General features: G+C 30.0%; 3 protein-coding genes across 5 annotated transcripts; 1 reads left to right on the top strand and 2 right to left on the bottom strand.

The window, feature by feature from the left end:
* The first annotated feature begins 343 nt into the window (after positions 1–343).
* Positions 344–2,409, top strand: LOC113867351 (pentatricopeptide repeat-containing protein DOT4, chloroplastic-like). The gene has a single exon (XM_027502621.1). It carries the CDS (start codon positions 383–385, stop codon positions 2,327–2,329), a length of 1,947 nt encoding a protein of 648 aa, XP_027358422.1. The 5' UTR covers positions 344–382; the 3' UTR covers positions 2,330–2,409.
* Positions 2,410–3,199: 790 nt separating this feature from the next.
* On the bottom strand, positions 3,200–10,133 carry LOC113867350. Of its 2 annotated transcripts, none has more exons than XM_027502620.1 (7): positions 9,624–10,133; positions 9,278–9,510; positions 8,052–8,736; positions 7,036–7,391; positions 6,049–6,157; positions 4,875–5,069; positions 3,200–4,230 (listed from the first exon to the last, which is right to left on the bottom strand). In XM_027502620.1, exons 1-7 carry the CDS (start codon positions 9,819–9,821, stop codon positions 3,571–3,573), a joined length of 2,436 nt encoding a protein of 811 aa, XP_027358421.1. In that variant the 5' UTR covers positions 9,822–10,133; the 3' UTR covers positions 3,200–3,570. The 2 variants fall into 2 exon arrangements, with proteins under 2 accessions (XP_027358421.1, XP_027358420.1); XM_027502619.1 differs by having other exon boundaries at positions 6,049–6,143; positions 7,040–7,391.
* A 4,303-nt stretch (positions 10,134–14,436) lies between these two features.
* On the bottom strand, positions 14,437–20,910 carry LOC113867294. 2 transcript variants are annotated; one of them, XM_027502525.1, is made up of 6 exons: positions 20,087–20,910; positions 16,952–17,169; positions 16,630–16,870; positions 16,236–16,321; positions 15,749–15,840; positions 14,437–15,066 (listed from the first exon to the last, which is right to left on the bottom strand). In XM_027502525.1, exons 1-6 carry the CDS (start codon positions 20,219–20,221, stop codon positions 14,780–14,782), a joined length of 1,059 nt encoding a protein of 352 aa, XP_027358326.1. In that variant the 5' UTR covers positions 20,222–20,910; the 3' UTR covers positions 14,437–14,779. The 2 variants fall into 2 exon arrangements, with proteins under 2 accessions (XP_027358326.1, XP_027358327.1); XM_027502526.1 differs by having other exon boundaries at positions 14,437–15,033.
* Between the last annotated feature and the right edge of the window lie 3,237 nt (positions 20,911–24,147).

The raw sequence follows: 24,147 nt of genomic DNA, 5'->3' as shown, positions 1-24,147 counted from the left end.
AATATATATTAAAAGTCTAAAATTAGTATCTTTAATATAAATGAGTCTTGAAGAGGTTAATTCTAGAAGAAAAAAATTATCTAATTAAAACTTATGCCTAAAAAATAACTGTAATTATAACTCCATGTTTTATGGAAGGACAAATCTTGGGCAAAAGAAAAATTGGCGGGGGCAGAGCATGTACGCGCTTATGCAAGTAAATTTACTCAAAGCAACATACAAACATGGTAGTTTGTCGCTATGGTTTGCACTTAAGTGAAGTTAACTTCGTTTGACAACATAGTAAACAACTAAACAAAGATTTGGAGCATTGGTAGTGACTTCAAAAGCTGTTAACAGCTCCAAACAACATAAACAAAGATGTTTAGAAAGTAGAAACTAAATGTCATTGCGTCTTTCATCCCTTGCTAACTTCAAAAGGCCCCTCTACCTATGGAACTTGATGATTAGAGACTCTACCAATAATGGGTTCTTCTTAGAAACTTTGAAGATATATTATTCCATGACACACTGTGGTGTTCATGGCAACAGTTTCACCTACCCTATGGTCCTCAAAGCCTGTGCTAACCTTGCCTCCAGTCAACATGGAACAATGCTTCATGGGCAGGTCATGAGACTTGGGTTCCAAGGTGACACCTTTGTTCAAACTGCTCTTGTCGATACGTACTCAAAAAGCTTCGAAGTTGCATCTGCACGACAGGTGTTCGATGAAATGCCTCAGAGAAGTGCCATCTCGTGGAATGCCATGGTTTCGGCTTACACTCGTGTGTCTTTGATGGACCAGGCATTGAGCCTCTTGAAAGAAATGTGGGTTCTTGGTTTTGAACCAAGTTCTTCCACATTCGTTTCGATTTTGTCAGGTTATTCCAAGTTGGATTCTTCTGAATTTCATTTGCAGGGGATGTCGATACACTGTTGCTTGATCAAACTTGGGCTTGTGTATTTGGAGGCCTCTCTGGCCAACTCACTGATGGGTATGTATGCCCAATTTGGCCAAATGGATGAAGCAAGGAAAGTTTTTGACTTGATGGATGAAAAGTCAATAATTTCTTGGACAGCTATTATGGGGGGTTATGTGAAAATTGGACTTGCTGTGGAAGCATTTTATTTATTTAAGCAAATGCAACATCAAAGAATTGGCAGAGACTTTGTTGTGTTTCTGAATCTTATTTCTGGTTGCATAGAGGTAGGAGAGCTTTTGTTAGCTTCGTCTGTTCATTCTCTTGTGCTCAAATGTGGGTATGATGAAGAGGATTCTATTGAAAACTCGCTTATTACTATGTATGCAAAATGTGGCAACCTCACATCTGCTGAAAGGATATTTGATCTGATCAGTGAAAAAAGCATTTTATCATGGACGTCAATGATTGCAGGGTACGCTCATTCAGGTCATCCAGTAGAAGCACTGGATCTGTTTAGAAGGATGGCAAGGACAGATATTAGACCAAATGGAGCAACCCTTGCAACGGTCCTATCAGCTTGTGCTGATTTGGGATCACTCAGCATGGGGCAAGAGATTGAAGAGTACGTTTTCCTAAATGGATTGGAGTCAGACCAACAAGTCCAAACATCTCTAATACACATGTACTCCAAATGCGGGAGCATCAAGAAAGCAAGAGAAGTATTTGAAAGGGTGACAGATAAAGATTTAACTGTTTGGACTTCCATGATAAATAGTTATGCAAACCATGGGATGGGAAATGAGGCAATTAGCCTCTTTCACAAAATGACAACTGCAGAAGGGATAATGCCAGATGCCATTGTTTACACTAGTATTTTGCTGGCCTGTAGCCATTCAGGATTGGTAGAACATGGACTGAAATTCTTCAATAGTATGCAAAAGGATTTTGCAATAGCTCCTACAGTAGAACATTATATGTGTTTGGTAGATCTTCTTGGTCGAGTTGGCCAGCTTGACTTAGCTTTAGATGCAATTCAGGGAATGCCACTAGCAGCCCAAGCTCAAGCCTGGGGTCCATTGCTCAGTGCTTGTAGGATCCATGGCAATGTTGAGTTGGGAGAGCTTGTAGCTGCTAAGTTATTAGACCTTAGTCCTGGAAGCTCTGGAAGTTATGTATTAATGGCTAATTTGTATACCTCTTTGGGCAAGTGGAAGGAGGCTCATATGATGAGAAATTTGATAGAAGCTAAAGGGTTGGTTAAAGAATGTGGCTGGAGCCAGGTTGAGGTCAGTGGTAGATTTCATGCATTTGCTGCAGGAAATCAGTCTCGGGTTGGCTTAGTCAATATCTATAAGACACTACAAGATCTAAATTTTACCCTTCAAGAAGGTAGCTATACAGCAGAAACAATATCAGTGAATGATTAACTGTAAAAGAAAACAGACTAGGGAACCTCTGATGACTTATGGTTATCCAATTGTTGCAACTGGTCATGTCAATAGGACTTCCTGGCTCCAGCATTATAAGAACATGCTATGGAGTTCATCTCCATGACTACTGACAGGGATTTTATTATGCGAAATCGGCTGTGCAGTTGAATTCTGAATCTGGTTCTTGTCCAAATAAGGACTTCAGGTGAAGTTGTGATTCCCTTCTATTTCATCTTTGCTATCCTGGTTCTCTCTAGTTAAGCAGTTATTTCTGGTACTTGACTAGGCAGAGTGTCTACCCATGATTTTGATACATGTCACTTTTCATGTAAATTGACTTCTTTACAAAGGACAAAAGATGTAACTTGAAAGGATAAAGATAACCATACATCTCAGTTTTTAGTGGAGCAGGGTGAAAAAAAGAAACATAGAGCAAGAAAAGAAAAAGAAAAGGAAAGGGAGAAGTGAAAGATGTGATAAATAATGTGACTAGTGAAAGAAGTGAGAGAGAAAGACAAAGAAGGTGGAGATAATTTGGAGTGTCTGAATATCATTGTTGAAATTGAAAACACCACATCTTTATTATCCTTTCTACCAGACATTTATTCAATCACTGAAACAGATTTATACATCATTCCCACAATGAGAAGTTGGGCAAAGGTAACAAACTTGATTAAAATCACAACCATTATCCATCTTCCCTGCATAATTATCTTTGTTGGTCACCAGCTGACTTTGATAATTCTCAGTTACATTACTATTGTAGTTGTCAAGCATCGATCACGGGTAGCTCATGATATCCGCTTATATTATCATTTGCCTTCTTCATTCATGTAAGTTTTTTTTCCTCTTCAAGTTAACAAAAGCATTTGGAGAAACTCAAATGCACAATAAAAATGAAATACTCCTCAAATGAAACTGTGAATCTGTATAGCATTTCTCTGTAACAAAGTTATTTGGTATTCAACAATTAAATGAGTGTTCTATCATACCCTGTGGCCATTGCAAATTTACAAGAGGATTATGTCAGTACTTTGGAATCCTCGTGGAAAGCAACAAAAATATTTTCTGTGAATTTATATATAGTTCTATTTGATCTTCTAAGCCCCTAGAAAATATACAACATATCACTGAAAAGTTATCTAATATCCCATATTCTTATTTATGAATGGTACTAATCTTAGACGTGATAAAAAAAATCAGTAAAAAATATATAAGCATTACTTTGTTCATGTTTGTCATTGTGGTCCTCTCATCCTCTCAACAATGTGCCTACCCTTTTCTTCAATGTGACGTTTCTTTTCTTCAAATTTCTCACTCATCCTCTTTTTCAAATCAAGCATTTTTTCCCTTCTCCCAATTTTCCTTGGCCTTGAATCATCCTGTTCCATTGAACTATATTGTTTGTCCATCACCACATTTCTGGAAGGTGATTCACTTCCAGCAATATCCACCACCTCCTCACTAGCTTCATGTGTATTGTTATTCTGTATTGAAGGTGTTCTAAGTTCTTTCAAATCTCTACTCCCTTGTGGTTTCTCATTCTCTAACAAAGGTGTTGTCAGTTCTTCCAAGCTTTTGCTACTCCTTAGTGTCAATGTACTAGAGGAACTTAATGGAAGTGCCAGAGAATCTGATTTCCGAGCTGGTTCCTGACTTGATTTTAATTTAGGTAGTTTGATTTCTGAACCATCACTTGAGGTCCTTGAACTAGCTTTCAGTCCACCAGAAGGTTGATTACTGGCATCAACTGAAGTTGAAGTCTCGTTCCCTGATTCTTGGTGGATCCATATGAACGGAGCAATATTCCTAGGAACCCAATCATCCTTTTCAGCTTGCATCCATGAAATGCATATGCTTTCACAATTTGGGAACACTAAGGTTTCCCGAATTGCTGCCTGCAAGAGAGAAATTAAATTTGCAAGTGAAAGATGCTCTAATTCTTTCTAAAAGATTTTATCAAAAAAAGTTGACTTCGTTTAGGACTACAATAGATAGAACAGAGAGGATGAGCACCACGAGTTCCTCAAAAGCAAACTCCAAAAAACAGGCATAGTAATCAGTTAATCACTAGTGAAATTTGAAAGATTGATCAATAGATATGGGTATGAATTCAGACATGGATTTAACGGACCTGAATTAGTGTATAGAATCATTTATTCACTAAAACTTATGGACAATGTTATTTGCTGAAAAAAAGAAACAGAGAGAGAACCAAGTGTATCAAGAAACATTTATTAACGAATCCAGAATTCTATGGTTGCTTGTATGATTGGAAGTAACTAAATAGAAAAAAAAAATGGGCACTTGAACTGACAGATAGAGCAAAAAGAAATTTTCCTTATGTTATTTCACGAAGAAATTTCTCTTCAGATGTAATTACTGACACTGGTATATCTGAATTATTTGTACATGGATTAAACGAGGACATGGAAATGAACAGCATAAAACTTGAAAACTCTAAACAAAATCTGGAAGGGGGAGAAAATCCTTCACCAATGTTGTTTCAGAACTTAGCCAAATGAGAAGAAAAGTATCATACCTTGAGCCGATTGACCAGGAAGAAAGCAATGTGGGAATTAGTTATCTTGTGTTCTCCAACAGATGATTCCAAGTTGAAGTCTATATCAGGCATGAATGTGAAACTAAACCACAAATGATCAGAGGGAGGTGGCTTTATCTGCAAGCGCAATGTCCCTCTGAGGGATGCTACCCTTATTGCCAAAGAGAGAGGAACCTTTTGAAAATAAATAATCAGTTACTTTGAGAATAACACAGATTGATCTATTTATAACAATATAACTGCATAGACAGATAAAATGGCATAACATGTAGACATTATCAAACACTTAATTATGTCTTTGTATGCTTCTATCAACATGGAAATGCTCTTGGAAAAGATTTTCGTTATGCAACTTCTAATCACCTATTGTTAGATATGTAACAAAAAATTCACATGCTTCCATGTGGTCTAAAGTTCAATCCTTGTTGACACAGATTTTTGCACAATCCCTCTTTCGACAATAAGTTGAATTTTAGCATAAGGTAGAGCAAATTATGAAGACCTCCATGTAGTCTGAATTTCTACAGTGATAATTTGTAGAATTTTGTAGAAATACGCATTTGTGAATTTGCCATGACAAAAATTGGAGCAAATTATAATGAGCTATGGATGTGGACACCTCATCTAGTTTCATACCATACAAATATCTCTTTTGAGAAAATTTGTCATTGGGTATTTTGTCATTGCAAATTACACGATATATTATTTTCTAGACAAAAAATTACAAACAGGAGTTGTTTGTCTGACAAAGAATTATAATAGGGAAGGCCGGAGTAATAGCTAAGATGAAAGGGGATCTAAGCATGGGTTTGGAATACCTCAGCAGGTTACCATTAAGTTACCTAAAAATGAAGTTCTTGCCCACAAACAGATTAGAACCAAACATGAAGAGTGAGCACTAAAATACAGAATTTAAACAAGAATTTAGCCAACTATTATTAAACAATGAAAGCAAGGCAAGTAAACCATACACATCTTATTTAACCCCTGGAGAGAAACAACAAAATGCAGAGACACATTTCATATGAGTACAACACTACTTAGCTATTTATATAGCATACTCCTAATAACAAAAGAACAGCTGACGAATTGCAGTGGGAAAGAAAGCAACCAATGGAAAAGGAAAAAAGAGGGAATAATAACATGATGCTACCTGTGAAACTTGCTTGGCAACAGAATTTAACATAGACTTCCATCTTGATCCTTGAGTTGAGGAAGATGTACTGTGCTTGAAGCTCTTAGACACATCTGCAAAGTACAGACTGAAATTGTCAATAATGAATTCTTTATATAACCCTACCCACACACAAATTGCTTTAAAAATTCATTATCTATAGTAGAAAAGCAAGACTGGAAAAGGCTGATAAGGTATCCTCTAGGAAAACAAGAAAATAAAACTAGTGAAAACCGCATGATTTCATTACCAATGTTACAAAAATACAAAAAAAGATATAATCTTGTCAGAAGACACTGGGTGGAGACACTAGGAATTTGGAAGGTGCTTGTGACAACCTAGTTTATCAAGTGTAAAAAATACAGTAAAATACATATTTGTGGACTACTTTAGAAAGTAGTGCAGCCTTTGGTGACTAACACATTGGATATGAAACAACCAAACAAGATCAAGTAGACATGCTCCTTTAGTCATGAGTCATGACAGAAATCGCAGTCCAAGAACAGCCAAAAGAAGTTTCATTATATGTCCAAAACTTTCAAAGACCAACTCTTCTAAAAGTCAAGTTGTTAGATTGAGACCCATGAATGGTTTTAGTATTCAAATATGCCACTTGGATAAGAGCCAGTTAGGCTTGAGGTGCGGATGATGCACAAGCACAAACTCACTTGTGTTGAAATTAAAATTAAATTTAATACAAAGAATGGTAAGGGCAAGGATGAACCTCCAGACTATTTGATTATCAAGGCTTTAATACCATGTCAAATATCAACTATTTTAAAACCTTAAGATGTTCAATAGAGGCCTGCAAATGGTTTTATACCTGGAACAGAAACTACTACTATGAACTTCATAAATTCCATTTTTATGGGTAAAAAATCCACTATAATGTTAGCAAACCAATAAATAGAGAAAATGCATAAAAAGTTGGATTTGTCAGGGCAAATGTATTAAGCAATGTTCCACTCACCGTCTCCTTTTGGCTCAGGCAAATCATCCATTCCTTCTGCAAGATTCAATTCCTCACCAAAATACTTGAAACCTTCAAGAAGATCTGACTGGACAGCCTCAACATTGCTCGACTCTGGATTTGAGTCCTCTGTCTCCCTTTGGAGCTCTAGTTCACGTACTTCAAGCCTTGTTTCAATCTCTAATATCGCACTTCCAGAATATTCAATGTCAACCTCTAAGGCACATACCTCACTCATTTCCATTGGAAGAACCCTCATTCCAATGATACAGGGTGGAACATTCCCCATGTTGATGTCTGTACAGATTACTTCACCTACATAACTTGGAGTTCTCATATTCGACAATGTCCTCTGTAAAAGTATTAGAAAAAACCACACTGATCTCAAAGAAACCAAAACAAAATGAGATTTTCTGTAGGGTATTATTGTAAATAAACAGAAAAATACATATATCAACATTTATCTTATAACAATCATAACAGAATAGGGGAAATGGGGAAGATTGGCAGGGAAATTCTATCCCCTCTCATTCTTGTAAATATAGAATTTCACCTTTCTGGTGCTTTTTTCATCCATTCATCAGATTTTTAAAATAACTCTGAAAATGGCCCCGCTGCCACTTTGTGTGGTTGATGTAGTTCTAGTGAGATGCGGTAGGATTCTCATATTGGCTAAGGCAACAAATTAACTCAAGATGTATTTGAAAGGTAAATCTTCTTAATATTCTTAATGTATTCAGCTTAATAAATATAATTCAGCTTGTACCAATCTACTTGAGTTTTTGGAACAACTGGCAATGGAAAAGGTTGCCAGAAAGATATAACATCATTCATCCAGTTTCCAGAGAGAATGATCTAGTTTAATCAATTTAGAAAACTAATATTGAGTAGACAAAATACTAGAAAGTAATTGTTACCAAAATAATTCCTATCTCCCTCCCAATGTAAACATAATTAAACGTACTTAAAATCAAATGCACAAAGTAAATCATCATATGGGAAAATCTATTACCTGAATCCTCTCTTGGATGGATTTCCTTATTTGCACATTTCCTTTGACATCAAAAAAGAGTCGGGATACCAACAAATTCCAACATAATGTTCCCTCATCAATACCGTTCTTTTCATCAGCATCAGCATCAGAACTAACAGAGGCATGACTCTGGCTTCGTGAATGAGATAAGGTTGAAGATAATGGTGGAGCATTGTCTAACATGGAACTTTTTGGATGGGTTGTTGAAGCAGATTTCATCAAGCCAGTGGCAAAAACTGCATCTTGACAAGCACGAAGCTTCTCAGTGTTCTTTCTTTCTTCACGGCCTGACAATGAAGTCCAAGCTGATTTATTATCCACACCAACTCGGGAAGATTTTTTTGTAAGTTTTCTCAAAAATTGACGAACCTTTGAGGAACCACTATCGGCCTTACTAGCCTTCTCTATTGCCTCAGTACTGGATCCTATTGAAGGTTTCATATAAGAATGATATTCAGTATTTAATGATGTCAGATAACTATGAAACTCTTCTTGCAACCGGGCAAACCATTCAAGCTTTTCTTTTTTATCACATGAAGCCAGACGGAGAGCCTTACACCATGATTCTTTCTCGCTTGATGTCTCAAGATATATGTAAAGAGTTTTGCTTCCACGGTAGATCACAGAGGTCTTGGCTTCCACTTTGATTGGGAACTTTTTTGCCCTATAAGATTCATTACCAATCAAATAAGAACTTGAAGCACCTAATTTCCTCAGTTAATAAGCAAAAGAATACAATAAAATATATCTTTCCATCATCACTGGAAGTGTGGCGCCCACAAGCCAAGCAATTCAAGTTACTTTTTTCATTAGGACATAGGAAATGAGACCTCTCCATTTTAAATTTCATATCAGGAAAAGATCAAAAGAAACCCATTTACTGTGAAGTATGAAGCATATGTTGAATTGAAATGCACGATCCCTATTGGAAGCAGCCAAAAAGTTATTGAAAAGAGGTGAGTCTAGCATATAGTCAAATTCACTATCTGATTCCAACACTCTGAATTACATCCCATTCCCCTGAACTTGAAGCTCACCTCACCTCTCAGTTTGTAACCTACAAACACACTTAACAAAAGAATACATCTCCAAAAACACAATGCACTCCACAAACCACAAATTGAAATCATGCAATGCAGGGAACTAATTCAAAATGGAACCAACATCACAGACCAAAGCCCTTGAGCTGTCACATCTCACATTACCATTTCTTTGAAGGAAGGCGTGTGGCTGAAACAGCCACAACTAAGCACCCCTTGAGCTGAATGGTGGTTTGAAAACCGTCAGGCTCTGTGATAACAAGTGAGTGACAATTGATTTTCCCATATTTTCTAACAGGTGAAACCTCCAACAGTTCCTTTTTCCTTTTCTGCTCTTTTGACTGTTTCTCCGACCACAATTTCGAAACCTTATCAGGCTCCAAAACCCAAACCACACCCTAAGACAGAACCAAAAAGCACATGAACAAATTAAAAGAAGAAAAAAACCAAAATAAATCAACAACAAAATTAAGGAATAGACACCATTTGGAAGTTGGAACCTGAAAGTTACCTCCTTTTTGAGCAATTGATTGTGGGCATCAAATTGAGCATTACCCAGTTGGGCTTTTGATGAGATTTTGGCTCGGTCTTTGTTGATCTTAGAACGCAGTCGTTTCAGGATCCACAATACTCCAAGAGCTTGGGCAGCCACAACCACCACCACCCCAAGAAGAAACCCAAAGAGAATCAAGGCGAAAACCAGAACCATTGTAGAAATTGAAGTGAGAGGAAATTGCAGCGGTACCCAGATGAAGAAATCGAAGAAAGAGTGAGAAAGAGAGATACCCAAATGCTCAAAATGGAAGCTTCGAAAGGGAATCAGATTCTAACCCAAGTGACAATCACTTTGTTCTTTTCTTTTTCTTTGATTCTTCGTTAACTGTCACAGAGAGAGAAAGCGCGTTTGTGTAATGTGTTTGTGTTTGTTTGGGGCCAAGGGAACAAAACAAAAGAAAGGGAAACGTGAGAATGAAAGAAAGAAAGAAAGAATAGTAAAAGCATTGCATGCAGCGAAGAAGGATTTGGACCAACTAATAGACGTGAACAACTAACATTTATGAACCATCAAATCTTCATTCGCCTTATATATTTTTTCTAACCTGTGTATTTAAGGGTAAGTGTTAAAAAATTTAAAGTTTGTAATTTTATTAAAAATGTAATATTAAATATTATTAATAATTTTTTGTGTAGACTAATACTATTAATGTATTAAAATTGATAATATTTTATTATTTTAAAAGAAAATTTATCATGTATAATTTTTGTTACCTTAAATACATGTTAAAAATTATTTTTATTATTTTTTAATTCATCTTTTTATCTAACCATTTAACACTTAAAATAGGATGTAAAACAAATGAGACAACCATTTTTCATCTTGATTATTATGATGTATGATTGATTATATGATTATAAAAGGAATATTTGTAACAGTTTTTCTAAAATATGTTTTTTATAATTATTTTATTTTAAATAATTATCCCATTAATTAATTAATATTATTTATAAGTTTCAGAGATTAAAAAATTATTAAAATTAGTTAATACATTGAATTTTAAAAATAATTATAATATTCTTAATTTATATTTATTTAAAATCAAATTTTATTAATATATTAATTATAGAAGTTTAAAATGTTCAAATTTATAAAAGGTAAATAATAATAATAATAATAATAATAATAATAATAATAATAATAATAATAATAATAAATGTTCTTAAAATTTAATAATAGTATTATACTAAAGATCACAAAAAAATTAAAATGACCTATTAAAAAGGGTTAAGAGAAATAGTTTTTAAAAATTGATTCAACATTTTAAAAAAATTAACTATGAATGTGTTCAAAAGAAAAATAATTCTAAAATAAAACTTAGATACAAAACTTTAATTATTTTATATTTATTTTTAATTAAAATTAAAATTTTATATTATAAACTAATGTCAAATTTTAATATTTTTATTATACTAATACTAATTACTCTTAACATGAAACTCTAACTTTGATTAAAAAACTGTTTAAGATATTCATATCAATTTTGTTTTAATTCTATTTTTTTACCTTTTAATTTTTTAATATTTTTAATTATTAAATAAAAATATTAAACATATCTTTTTGACTACTAAATATATCTTTTATATTTTTACTTTAGTAATCACTTTATAAAATAAAATATATATATATATATATATATATATATATATATATATATATATATATATATATATATATATATATATTAAGAGAATACACCTGAGGATATAACAGAAACTCTCGGAAGAATACGTGTTGTTAGAGGTGGGGTTTTGCCACACTGGTTTTAACTGTATTTGATCCACGTTTTGTTTTACCATAAATTTAATTTCCCTTTTCTCACAGATATTTAATTTCACCATTATTTTATTTTATTTTTCTTCTTTTTTGTCAGTGGAAATGATAATGATTAAAATTTAGATATGATATCATAATAATTGTCTTGATTTATACATATTTTAGAAAAATATTTATATTTTATTTAATTATAATTTGATACATGCATTCTTTTTTATTGATCTATTATAATATATAAATTTTGGAATTTTATTTAATTATAACATTCATTTGGAAATTTTGTCAAACTTTAAAATTATCTTGATAGATAATATATCTATTGATCTATTATAATATATAAAATCTAGAACATGAATCAAATACTTGCACACTATTTTAAGTTTTGCAATGTTTTACTAAAAAAATTATTTAATAAGCAACATTAACACACATAACTATATCTAATCAATACAAATAAAGAATTCTATTAAGTGAATGTAAAACAATTTATGAGTGCAAAATCATACTTTCTCTATCAAATATACATCACTCTAAGAAGCAACTATAGCTTTTCCATATATGCATAAAGCCAAATAACTCAAATCACTTTTAAGTGAATGAAAAACAATTTACACTTAAAGAAACCATACTTTCTCTATCAAATATATATATTAATGCAAAAAGAAGATATAAGATAGCCTTTTCACATATGCATTAGGCCAAATAACTCAAACCACATTTGATAGAAACAAAAATGAAGCTATTAACTAAAGAATAAAAAAGGAACCCTAATTTCAACCATATAATGATAGTGACAATCTTCATGAGCTTTCCAAAACAGACAAAATGCAATGAGGAGGAATATATGCTTTATGACCAACAAGATTGGAGAATAAAATAAAGGTTCAGTTCCACTTTTCATCTCTATATTTTAATTTCAATGCTATCTTGGCTTTTTCATTTTTTTTATTATTTATATTTAATTTTAAAATTTTAAAATTATTTAAATTAATTTCTTTATTTAAAAATTTCACTTAATAATTTAAAAATATAATAAAGGAGTTGTATATTATTAAATTTTTTATATAAATTAATATATATATATAATACTTTTTTAAAAATGTAATAAAAACCTTTTCATTTTTATTGAATTATTTTATATACCTTTTTTTATATGAATGAAATGAATAAAACATTAATGCTCGTACCTTTTCCTGTCAAGGATTGTAGTCTGCTTTATAGCCCGTTGATGCAACAAAAAGAATAAAAGCACTACTACTAATAATAATAATTTAATACATATTTAAATTTTGAAAAGTCATAATAATTTATCTAAAAGTATAATTAAACTTAAGAAATTAAAAAAATTTATATATATATATATATATATATTTGTCAATTTATAATTTTTATATAAATTTGATTTGAATTTAGTTATTTTGAAATATTTTAAAAATTAAAATTATTCCAAAAATACAATGAAATTTTTTAATATATATGTATATATAAATTTAAGAAAATTTTATTTTGTTTAGTAATAATTTATTAATAAATTTTAATACACCTAATAAATATATTATAATAAATGACTATAACATTTAATAATTTCTATTAAAATTATTGTGCTTGACAACTTTTTATGGATGTTAAACTCTATTAATCTAATTATTAAATAACATAATATCAATAATAGATACCAAATAAAAAATTAAATATGAATAAATATATAATTTTACTGTCATTGTTTATTTATATTTTAAAAAATATATTATATTTTAAATTATATAATTTTTTATAGTTAGTTAATATATGTATATGAAACATATCAAATAAGAATAATTTTTACATGAAAATAAATTTCAATTATTAGATCTTATCATTATTAATAAACGTAAAAGTTGTGTGATAATTTTAAGAATTTATATGACTTAAAAAAATTAATCTTGATCATTTATATATACTCGTACAATATTGATCATTTTCATATTAAAAAATTTTAAACAATCATTAATAAAATACATTTATATCACTTAATAAATTTTTATAAAATACAAAATTTACCATTAAACCATTGAATTGTGTAACATTTTTTCATGCTTTAGACATATATAAATATACTATTAAATAGTTGATATTTACTAATTTTAATAACATAATATATAATATAATAAAATAATAATGTATCTATTTTTAAAATAAAATCTTATAAACTTGATATATTTTTAAAAAAAACTTTCAAACTAACAAATAAATTAATAAATTTTATAATATACTTTTGTCTGTTGTACTTTTTAAAATGTGCTACACTTTCTAGTCCATTAAGTTAACATATCGGGTCCTAAAATTGACATATAAATATAAAAATATATAAAAATCAATAAAAATATATTTTTTTATATTAATATTTTACTAATATTTTATTTTTTTAAAATGGACCGGACGGAGTAGCTTGCCCCACTTGCCATCAGCTTATATTTAGAAGGATAAAACGGCAATGACTAAACGTCAAAGAGTTTTGATCAATACACATTGCAAGTAAGCAATTTTGGTACTTTGATTACATACCATTCACCTTTTTTAATTATTTATACAGGTTAAGACATCAACCTATATATATGAAATGCTCTTTTAAAAATTAAATTCTAAAAGTAACAATAAAATCGCTAATGAGAATTGCAAAAAATAATCTAAAAATTTAAAAGATTGATCCACTGAATTTACGCAAAACAGTATCAGTTATGTTTATTGCTCTTGGCCAAACAAACTATGAAAAGCAATAGCAACCAAGGTAGAGTGGCTCCCATAATTGTTAATCTCATATACACGACACAAATTGCTTCTACCATTAATCAACATTAAAAGAAAGAAGCAGGATTACAAAATTCAACTCAGAACATGATGTTTTTTTCTTTGAAGGAAAAAAAAAAAAAAAGACTATTGTACAAAACATATATCATAGTTCAGCTACCTAAGACAAACTTTTATCCTCTTCCTAGGAATGTACCATTAAAGAAAACAAAAATGGTAAGTAAAAAAGAAAAACTCACCCCCCATTAGCAAAATTTTACATTGTTTGGTGTTATACACTCTTTTGAGATATAACTCCTCAGTTTCTGAATGTTTATCTCAGAATTGCACCAAAGGGGTACCTTTTTTTTATCTTTTTCCGGTGTCAGAGTTGAAAGCTAAACAAAGGGTAGTTAATGTGTGTTTGGAAACACATTGAAATCCTTACAAAGGTAGATCCACCGCAGAAGTTACAACCAGTAACGTTCAACGTTCAAGTAAACATGGATCTATGGTCATTCAAACGTGAAACCAATCACACGCTTAGTTAAAGATGGACAGGAAGCAATTTACACGGTAGAGTGTAATGTGAAGAAGATGAAGTCATGGTGATGGACATTGAGTTGTTTCAACCATGAGTCTGCCGCACTGTACAAATAGGATATCCTTTCATTGTCATAAGGCTCAGGGTTTAGCCAAAGATCTCCTTGCATTTTGTAAGTGGCTAGCCCAAAAGGAGGGAGAGATACATAGCCACTTTCCTTTTTCTTGTATTTCTCTCCAACATTACTTTCCCAACCCATGGAACAAGATAGATCATTCCCTATGTCAAAGTCATCACACTCCATTGCACAATCTGCATATGCATATAACATCAAGCTCAAGGTTGAATTTACAAAAAATACTATATTGAATATCTCTCTATCTCCCTCTACATTATGCTATATACCAAAATACAAAACCAACATTTAAAATAATATTCGCTTATTTTTGTCGGCCTTTTGAGAGTTTTTGAAAAATATGTGAATATTTTCTCCAAACTTGTGTGTTAAATGTTACACTTACCTCTAGAGATGGATTTTGGAAAGAAATAACAGGATCAATTGGCAACGCATATGTGAGATTTGAAGGAAAAAGATTGAGTTTGGAGGATATAATGTAAATGAATGTCTTACCTCTGATGCATCCTAATCTAATGACCAATAATTCACATTCACATAAATGGACTGTATGATATTAGAATGAAAATCCAGTAATGGTAATCCATATCTAGTATTCAAATAAGATTGGAATAATGTATTGAATTTTTCAATTACTTCAAGGGTGGTGCCATTTACTCCCTGGACTTCACAATGTATTTTATTTTCAAACAAAATTGTATGAATATGAAGCATAATTAGTTCAGAAACATGTGAAAGATGCCATGACAATCAACCACCTCCTCCTAAGTAATAGCATGAATTACATTGATTTGATCTGTTTTTTCATTCTCGGAGAAAAGAAAAGACATTGATTGGGAAAAAAAAAACTACATTTACCTTGGAAAGATGATGACAATGTATGGAAAGTGAGAAAGCATGCTTCCAAGTCCTTTTCATTTTTTCGACTTGGGATCGTATAAATTGGGTACCTATTCAATGATGAAGAGTCAGCATAACATCTTTCTTCCATGGAAACCAACAGAAACTTGACATCTTACACTAAGTAATATCAATAAGATACACAAATTATGAACTAAAAAATAATGTGTACAGAGTAAAGGCTGAGCTAGAGAACACTTTTCCCAACACCAGTTTATGTCATTGTTACTATTCTCTTCATATTGTTTATGACATCACAAATAAAGACCAATTTTGTCTTTAATTAAAATTAAGAAATAAAATAGCTTCAGTGACAATTTAATAACAAAGTTCACTTGTTACAAAGAGAGCTCACATATTTTATCCAAATATTAATAATAACAGCAACGCCATTGACGACAATAAATCACATGTGACATTAACAAAAGCAACAAATTATGCTCACCAAGAAACAGCCATCCAACTAGCGGGGGAAAGATCCACACTCTTCAATGTCATTAATGCCGGATGGCTTCTAGCTAATTCAGGTATCTAAAAAAGTTATGTATTGTGTTAGTGTAACATACACACAAATTTCTGTGTACTATTTTTTGGTTTTAGTCCACGCATATTTTAAAATGGTTTGTTTTGGTCACTAAAAAATAATGACATGGATAACTCGGATATTGCCACATGTCAAACTTTTCGTCACATGACACTTTTTGTTAAAGCCATTTCAGTAAGAGACTAAAATCAACAAGTTTTTAAAATGTATGCAGGACTAAAATAAAAATGCGGTGTATTTTGAAGGACCAATAATGTTTAACCCAAAGTGAATACTAGTTGACAATAAAAGCTACCTTCTCCATAAGTGGCACCCTTGAGTAAGGCGAAGCCATCTCAGTATATTGTAAGTAAAGGTAGCCAAGCTTATCCCTTGATGGCCATGAACCTTCTTGGTCACAGCTTGAGTCCTCAGAAACAGCATCCCAAGCTTTGCTAGAATTGTCACTTAACGATCTAGATAGCTTATCACTACCACTATCATCGCTCCATGAATCACTTTCAAATTCGACTCCATCGCTGTCCTCTCTCCGATTCCTATAAAACACAAGAGAGGAAGATCACTACACCATTTTGTTAACATGTTAATGTATATAAGCAAACGACATTGTAACATACCGAGAAGCTGAAACAGACTTGTTGCTGTAGATTTGGATAGCAGATAGATATGGAACATAGTACTGAGTTACGGTATCACCATCCTCTAACATCACAGGAGCACCAGCACCAAATGCACTCCATTCATAATAGCAATCCCACAGATCTTTCAGGGTGAAGCATTCAATTGTGTCCTTACCAAGAGGTTGCCAGAGACTATTTAGATCATTGAAGCAACTCTGCAAATTACATGATGAAAGTAAATAAAATTAAGAAAACTAATCAGAATGTTAATTGTCCTTCCTTCTAAGACAATGAATAAGAATATTTCTTAATTTGAATTGAAAACAGAAAAAAAGAAGCATATTAATCACAGACAGCACTAGCTAGCTTCAGCTCCTCTCTATTTCTTACTTCAAACAAAAAAATTAATTACAAGAGGACAAATAATGCAATGCTAACCCTGCAAGAAAATGAAGACGTTTATAGGAGTACGACATTTGTGTCAAATACTACAAAAATGGTTACCTGTAACTTGTAAGAAACTAAGTGTGGATTCATCAAATGCAAGAATCACACTCATGTGACTCCACAACCCATTTTTTAACTACCAATTCATAAAACAGAGAGTTTAGGCTGAGAGAATATGCTAAAAATAGAAGCAATTGCCAACAAAGTCCTTAGTCCCTTCAAGTAGTAACAACTTAACAAGCAAATTCGCTGGCCGCTAGCATATTCCACAACATCCCCCACATTCTTGCTTTTTTTCTTCCTTCATTTTCCAACTTTTGAATGGCCAAAAACATTGAATATTTCTCTAAAAGAACAGAAATTGATAGAAATCCACATAATGTCATTGTAATATGCAACTTGGAACAAGGAAATGGAAAATCCCAGTGGAAACATCTTTCTTAATGATAGGTTGCCACAGAGAATGAATAATACTAATAGTAGGAACTAGGAACATCATGGTTCACAGGGCTACTAATCAAAACTAGTGGCTTGTGCCCATAATTGGAATGACCAATTTCTAAATCACACCACACATTGGGTATGTAGAAGCCGCCAGAAACATAAGCATTAATTTCCTTAGAAACTTTATCTTTGAAGTTTGGTGCTTGTCCTTTGAATCACAGACCAATAGAACGATAAACTTTCTCCACAAATCAAATCAAGCATCATAATTTCCACAGAAAATCACTTTGACCAAGAAAAATTATATATCATCTATTATTCATGCCTTAATAAAACAAAAACCCACAGATTCTCCTTAGACCAAGCAATCACAAAGATTTTTATATGATTTTTTCCCCCTTCCGGTAATTATCCTCAGACTGAAAATTACCAAGCAAAAAATTGTTGGAATTAAAATAAAAAAATTGGTCTCAATATCCTATTCCAGAAGATTTGTGAATTTCCTACCAAATAATGAATAGGGTAGGTGTAATCAAATTTAAATCTTACAAGCAAAGTGCATCGAACTTACTTAATTGGATATTAACTCTCATATCCACTTATAAGAAGACTAATCTCACACAAGTGATGCAAAAAAACAAAACAACCACCCTTATTTTCATTTTTCTAATCTAAAATATTAAATATGTAAAAAAGAATAACAAATGCTGTGCACAAATAACAAAATAAAATATAAAGTGTCTTTTTCACCCAATTAAAATAATTTTTGTGTCACATCGACCATAGTTTTTTAGACATTTCCTTTATGTACGATAGAAATTGAAAAATGACACGTGGGTGAAGATTTTTCAAATGGCATCCAACGAATATTCCCTACGCAGGACAAAAGGCTTCAGTTGTTTACGACATCGTTTCAGCGCGTTCTCTATTATTGACGTGTAAAGGTCTGCACCCCTATCCATTCCCAGTCCCATAGAGAAAGTGAAAGTAAAGCAAATAAAAGAAAAATAATTCAAATAAAATAAAACAAATAGAGATTTATTAACGGAATCATGATTCATTTAATGTGTGTGTGTGTGTATTTTATTAATATTTTACATTAAAATATAACCCCTTGATATCATCATTAATGTTTGACTATAATTGATAATGTATTATATAACATCCGTGAAGTACTCAATTAACTTTTAAACATTTAATGACGAATTAAAGGGACAAAAATACTAGTGATGGAGATTTCATAAGTTTTTAAATAGAATAATTCTAAATTACCTTAACTAATTATGGCAAGAAATATTATCATTTAATTTGTGTTATTAAGATATTAAATGAATTTATTTAATATTTTCTTTATTAGTTATTACAAAATCTTATCGTGGTAGGATATGACAGATTTTCTAGAAAATTAATAGTTTATCTAAAGCAACAGTTAAATCTTTGAAAAAAATTAAATAAGCTAAAAACAATATTTTTAATCAGCAGAGTAAATATTTAAATTTTTCATATTCACTTTCCATCTTTTCAATATTCGAGTTAAAATATTTCGATATTTAAATAAAGTAATTACTACCTATTTTCGATCCATAAATTAGAGTGGCAGGTACCAATATTCTGAGAACTGAAAAACCAAAATCAATCAATATATGCAGATAATGATAATACAGAATTAATGCACCGCTAGTATTAAAGTTTGACTAAAATTAATTTAATTTTTTAAGTATAAATAAGATATGTAAAAAAATAATTTTATTCTTAAATTTTTATTGACTGTATCTTCAATTAAAAAATATAAAAATTAATTTTGAACAGAAAATTAGACCAACATTAAATGCGTTTTGAAATATTTATTTTAGTTCTAAAAATAATTTTTTATTCAATAATTAACAAAACCAATATAGACTTAATTTCCCGGGGGTAAATATTAAATACATTAATTTTTATAAATTAAAAAAACGTAAAAACATTAAAAATACTTTTAAAGCTGTAATCAATTCAGTGGGATAAAAACAAAGAGACAACAATAAAAATTGACAAAAAAAAAAAAAAGAAAAAAAAATTCTGTATGAAATTCTGAGAATTAAAAAGTAAAAATAAATTAAACAAACAGAATCAACCAAACAAAAACACCGTCCCATGAATTGAAAACAAGAAGAAGCACCTCGGACAAAAACATAAGCCCTTCAACACAAACCACTCCCCAAAACAATAATAATAATAATAATAATAATAATAATAAAATACCTGAGGTAGAGTCTGTGAAGGAACAAGAGGAGTGACACATTGAAGAAAGCGTTCCAGATTGGAAGGAGAACTTGCGGAGCAACACGACATTGATGATGTTGTGGAGGAAGAGGAGGAGGTGGTGGAAGAGGGCATTGTCGTTTATCAAAGATTTTCCCGGGAAAGTGACAGAAAATCCTCAAAAACCCAAATGAAGAGAATGATTGAGAAATGGGTTTTAATATATTTTTTTCTTTTTTGGATGTATAGGAAGCTCTCAAGTCTCTCTCATAATGTAGCAACAACTAAGGGAGTGTGATAAACAAGAACTCTGTTTGGTAGATTGATTCATATTTTCCATCCCAGCTCAAAAAAAGGACTAAAGATGATTTTTTTATGTTTAATCTGAGATTTTATTTTTTGGGGAGAGAGGGAAAAGACTTTACCACTTTCCTTCTGAGAGGAGATTTGCACTATGCCATGAAGGGTTTGATGGGATGGTGATATGAAGAAGAAAATTAATTAAAATAAAAAATGGAAAAGGAGAAGGTGATGGGATTGGCAATAACAATAATTGCAAAGGAGAGACATTTACACAGGAGAAGCAAAATGACAAATTGCACCCACTCAGTATTTTAAGCTTGGAAATGAGGAGAAGAATGGTTGTCCCTTCTGGGTTTTTTTTAAAGCTTTAAATTATTAAAGGTTGCAGATTTTTTAAAGACCCAATTGAGGAGGTGTGAGTTGAAGAAGAAGAAGAAGAAAGAAAGAAGAAGAAGACAACATGTAACTTCTTTTTTGTGTATGTTTTTGAAGAGAAAAATACGAAGCGCTTAATCAGTTACTCAATTTATTGTAAGACAAGAAACGAATTTTGGGGTTTTTTTTTTTTTAATAGAGAGAGAGGATTTATATAGAGAGAGAGTGTGTTTGAAAAAGAAGAAGAGGAGAAGGAGATGATGATGGTGGGTCGTGGTGGCGAGGGAGAGAGGGTTCGCTTCGCCGCGTGTTATGGTGAAAGTCTTGTCAGTAGCTGTTTTGTGCAGTACACTTTTTTTTTTCTTTAAAGCTTTTGCTGTTTATATTTTAATTTTCTGGGTTTTCAGTTTAAATTTATATGGATTTGGTTGCAACATGATACACGTGTCTAATATCTTTTAGGATAAGGTACTTGAAAATGGTGGTATTCTATTATTTGTATGAATATATATTACCTCGACTCTAGTAATTTTATTATTCACTGTGCTTCAACAATTCAATGTCAGTCAGAATAAATGTTAATATAAAATGCATATTATTGTTCCGTACGTGCGATTTTTATTTTTTATATTTTAATTTTAATTAATTATATTTAACTTTTTAAATGTTTAAATTAACTTTTTTTATTTATTTTAATTTGAAACTTTATTTAAACGATATTAAATTATTTGTGATTAATTTTTATTAATTTAAATTAATTTTTTATTCTAAAATTTTATTCACTAGTTTATAAAAATATAAAATAAAATATATAATATATAATAAAAAAATTAATGAAAATTTTAATTTAATCATTTAAAAAACTAAAAAATTAAATGTGTTCAATTAAAATTAGAGAACTAAAATGGTACATTTAAAAAATTAAATAGATTAATTGTGAGTAATTAAAATTGAGAGACAAAAATTGTAGATTTAAAGTATTAGAGACATTGAATGAAAGCACTTAAAATTGAAAAGATTACAGTTATTTGATTAAAAAATAAAAAAATTAAATAAAAATTATAACAACTAAGTTTAAATTATGCAACCAAAAATATTACGTACACTAGATTAATTTTATATGACTCCTTTTACCATAGAGCATGTTTCAAACATGAAAGCGTTAGAGAAATAATTGTTATTAAAAAAATATTTATCATATTTTTATAATTTTAATATAATAAATATATATTTTATAAATTGATATTTAAATATTTATTCTTAGTTTCAAAAATTAAAGTTAATAAAAATTTAAAAAAATAAATATTTTTATATAAATATATTCTTTGTTTTTATATAAAAGATGTTTGAAAATAGTCTTTATTATTTATTGTTGTTATCGTAATATTATATTTGATAATAATTTTGTATATTAAATGTATTTATAACATATTTTGGTTTATAAATAAAATATTATATTTTAGTTTCTACAGTTAATAATGTCTTTTATTTAATTTTGTAAAAGATATAGTATCAACAAAAAGGTAAGAATAAATTTATAATTTGTATGTATAGATTGAAAATAGCATTAAATATATTTTTTAAAGTAAACTTTTCATAGTTAGACGTAGTTTTTTTTTACATAAAAAGTTATATCATTATTTATTTTTAAACTATAATTTAATATCACACGTCCAGCTGTAAAGTTAGAATTGCTGGTGTTGATTGCCTTTGTGATAAAATACTTTAGCTGGTTAAATCAAAGTGCACAAATCAACATTTAATGGGGATGCTGTGCTTTTCCACAGAAGAGAGCAACTGATATTTAGAAGAAAAAAAATGTTATAATCTTGCATTTAATTTTCTATAGTATATTTTTTTTATGATTTTATATAAATTTTTGAACTTTTAAAAATTTAATATTTTTTATTTAATCCATATTTTAACTTTTTCCAAATAAATCAACTAAAGTTTTGTTTTTTCAGTACAGTTGCTTTATTAGTAATAGTTTGCTATTTATATATTATGAAAAAAATAAGCATAAAAGATTATGTGTCATAATATATATATATATATATATATATATATATATATATATATATATATAATTTTACTTTTATAAAATCTTGTTTTTTAAACTAAATATGAAGATATATATCAGTGAGACATCAAATTATATGACTCAACTTAAATGTTATGTAAATAAATAATATAATTAATTAATTAAAAAATATAAAAATTATAAATTATAAAATAAGAACTACATAAGAAGTATACTTTTTTTTCAAAATAAAAAATTTGATTAAACTTTTTTTAATTTTAAGTAAGAGTCGTCAGTGTTTTCAACATCTAACTTTTAAGTTGATGATTTAAAATCACATATCAAATTTTTAAACACTTGCTTCATTAATTTGGATTTTTTAAAATTTTAAACATCATTAAGTTAATATTTTTAAAAAATTATTATTTAAAATATTTTTTAGTTTAATTCACTATTAAATTTAAAATATGGTTTAAGAAAAAAATATATACTATTTTATTATAAATTGGAGAATAATGAATATAAACTTTTAAATTTAAATTAAATTAAAAAAATAAATGCATATATTTTTTTTAAATGATGACATAGTTGTTAACTAACTCTTAATCTTTAACATGCATGTATATTTATATGATTTAACTATAAACTTTTTGAAAATAAAAAAAAATTCTTACTATAGATATATACACATATTTATAACTTGTTTGTTTTCTATTTTAAAAATAAAATAAATTTTATTTTTATTTATAAATATTTTAAAAAAAATTAAAAATAATTTTTAAAAATTAAAAATCGAAAGAGAAACAAACTCTTAATCTCATATCTATACCTTCATAGTTTATATTTTCAAATATTTGCTACAATTTATGTCATTCATGTGTAATGTTAGTGTTAAGCTGTCATATAGTGTCTTTCTTTCTTTTTTTTTTTTTTGCTAAATAAAGGGGTTTAAAAGTCCAAAACAGACCAAGCCTAAGTTAACCACCTAAGAAAACCCTGGGAACTAAAATCTAAAGAAAGAAAAGATAAAAGAAAGGGAGGGGGTACCTCAAATTGATACAAGGATATAGGAGAAACCAAATCTAACTTAATAAAAAAATCAGCATAAATATTGGATTCTCTAAAAATATGAACAAATTTAACAAATTTGATAGATTTTAAGGCATTCCTAAAATTACAAATCAAAGGAAAGAGAGGATCGGAAGGAGGTTGGACATGCAAAATCAAATTAATAACCTATTTTGAATCACTCTCAATCCAAAGAACCTGTATCTTCATAGAAATAGCTAATTGAATTTCATGAAAAATACCCCAAAGTTCAGCAGAGAGAGGGGAATAGGGAGCCAAACTGCAGCAAAAGCAC

Source organism: Abrus precatorius, unplaced genomic scaffold (genome assembly GCF_003935025.1).
Source record: "Abrus precatorius isolate BTA unplaced genomic scaffold, Abrus_2018 Scaffold5, whole genome shotgun sequence".
Taxonomy (NCBI): Eukaryota; Viridiplantae; Streptophyta; class Magnoliopsida; order Fabales; family Fabaceae; genus Abrus; species Abrus precatorius.
This window is presented reverse-complemented; position numbering and strand designations above follow the sequence as displayed.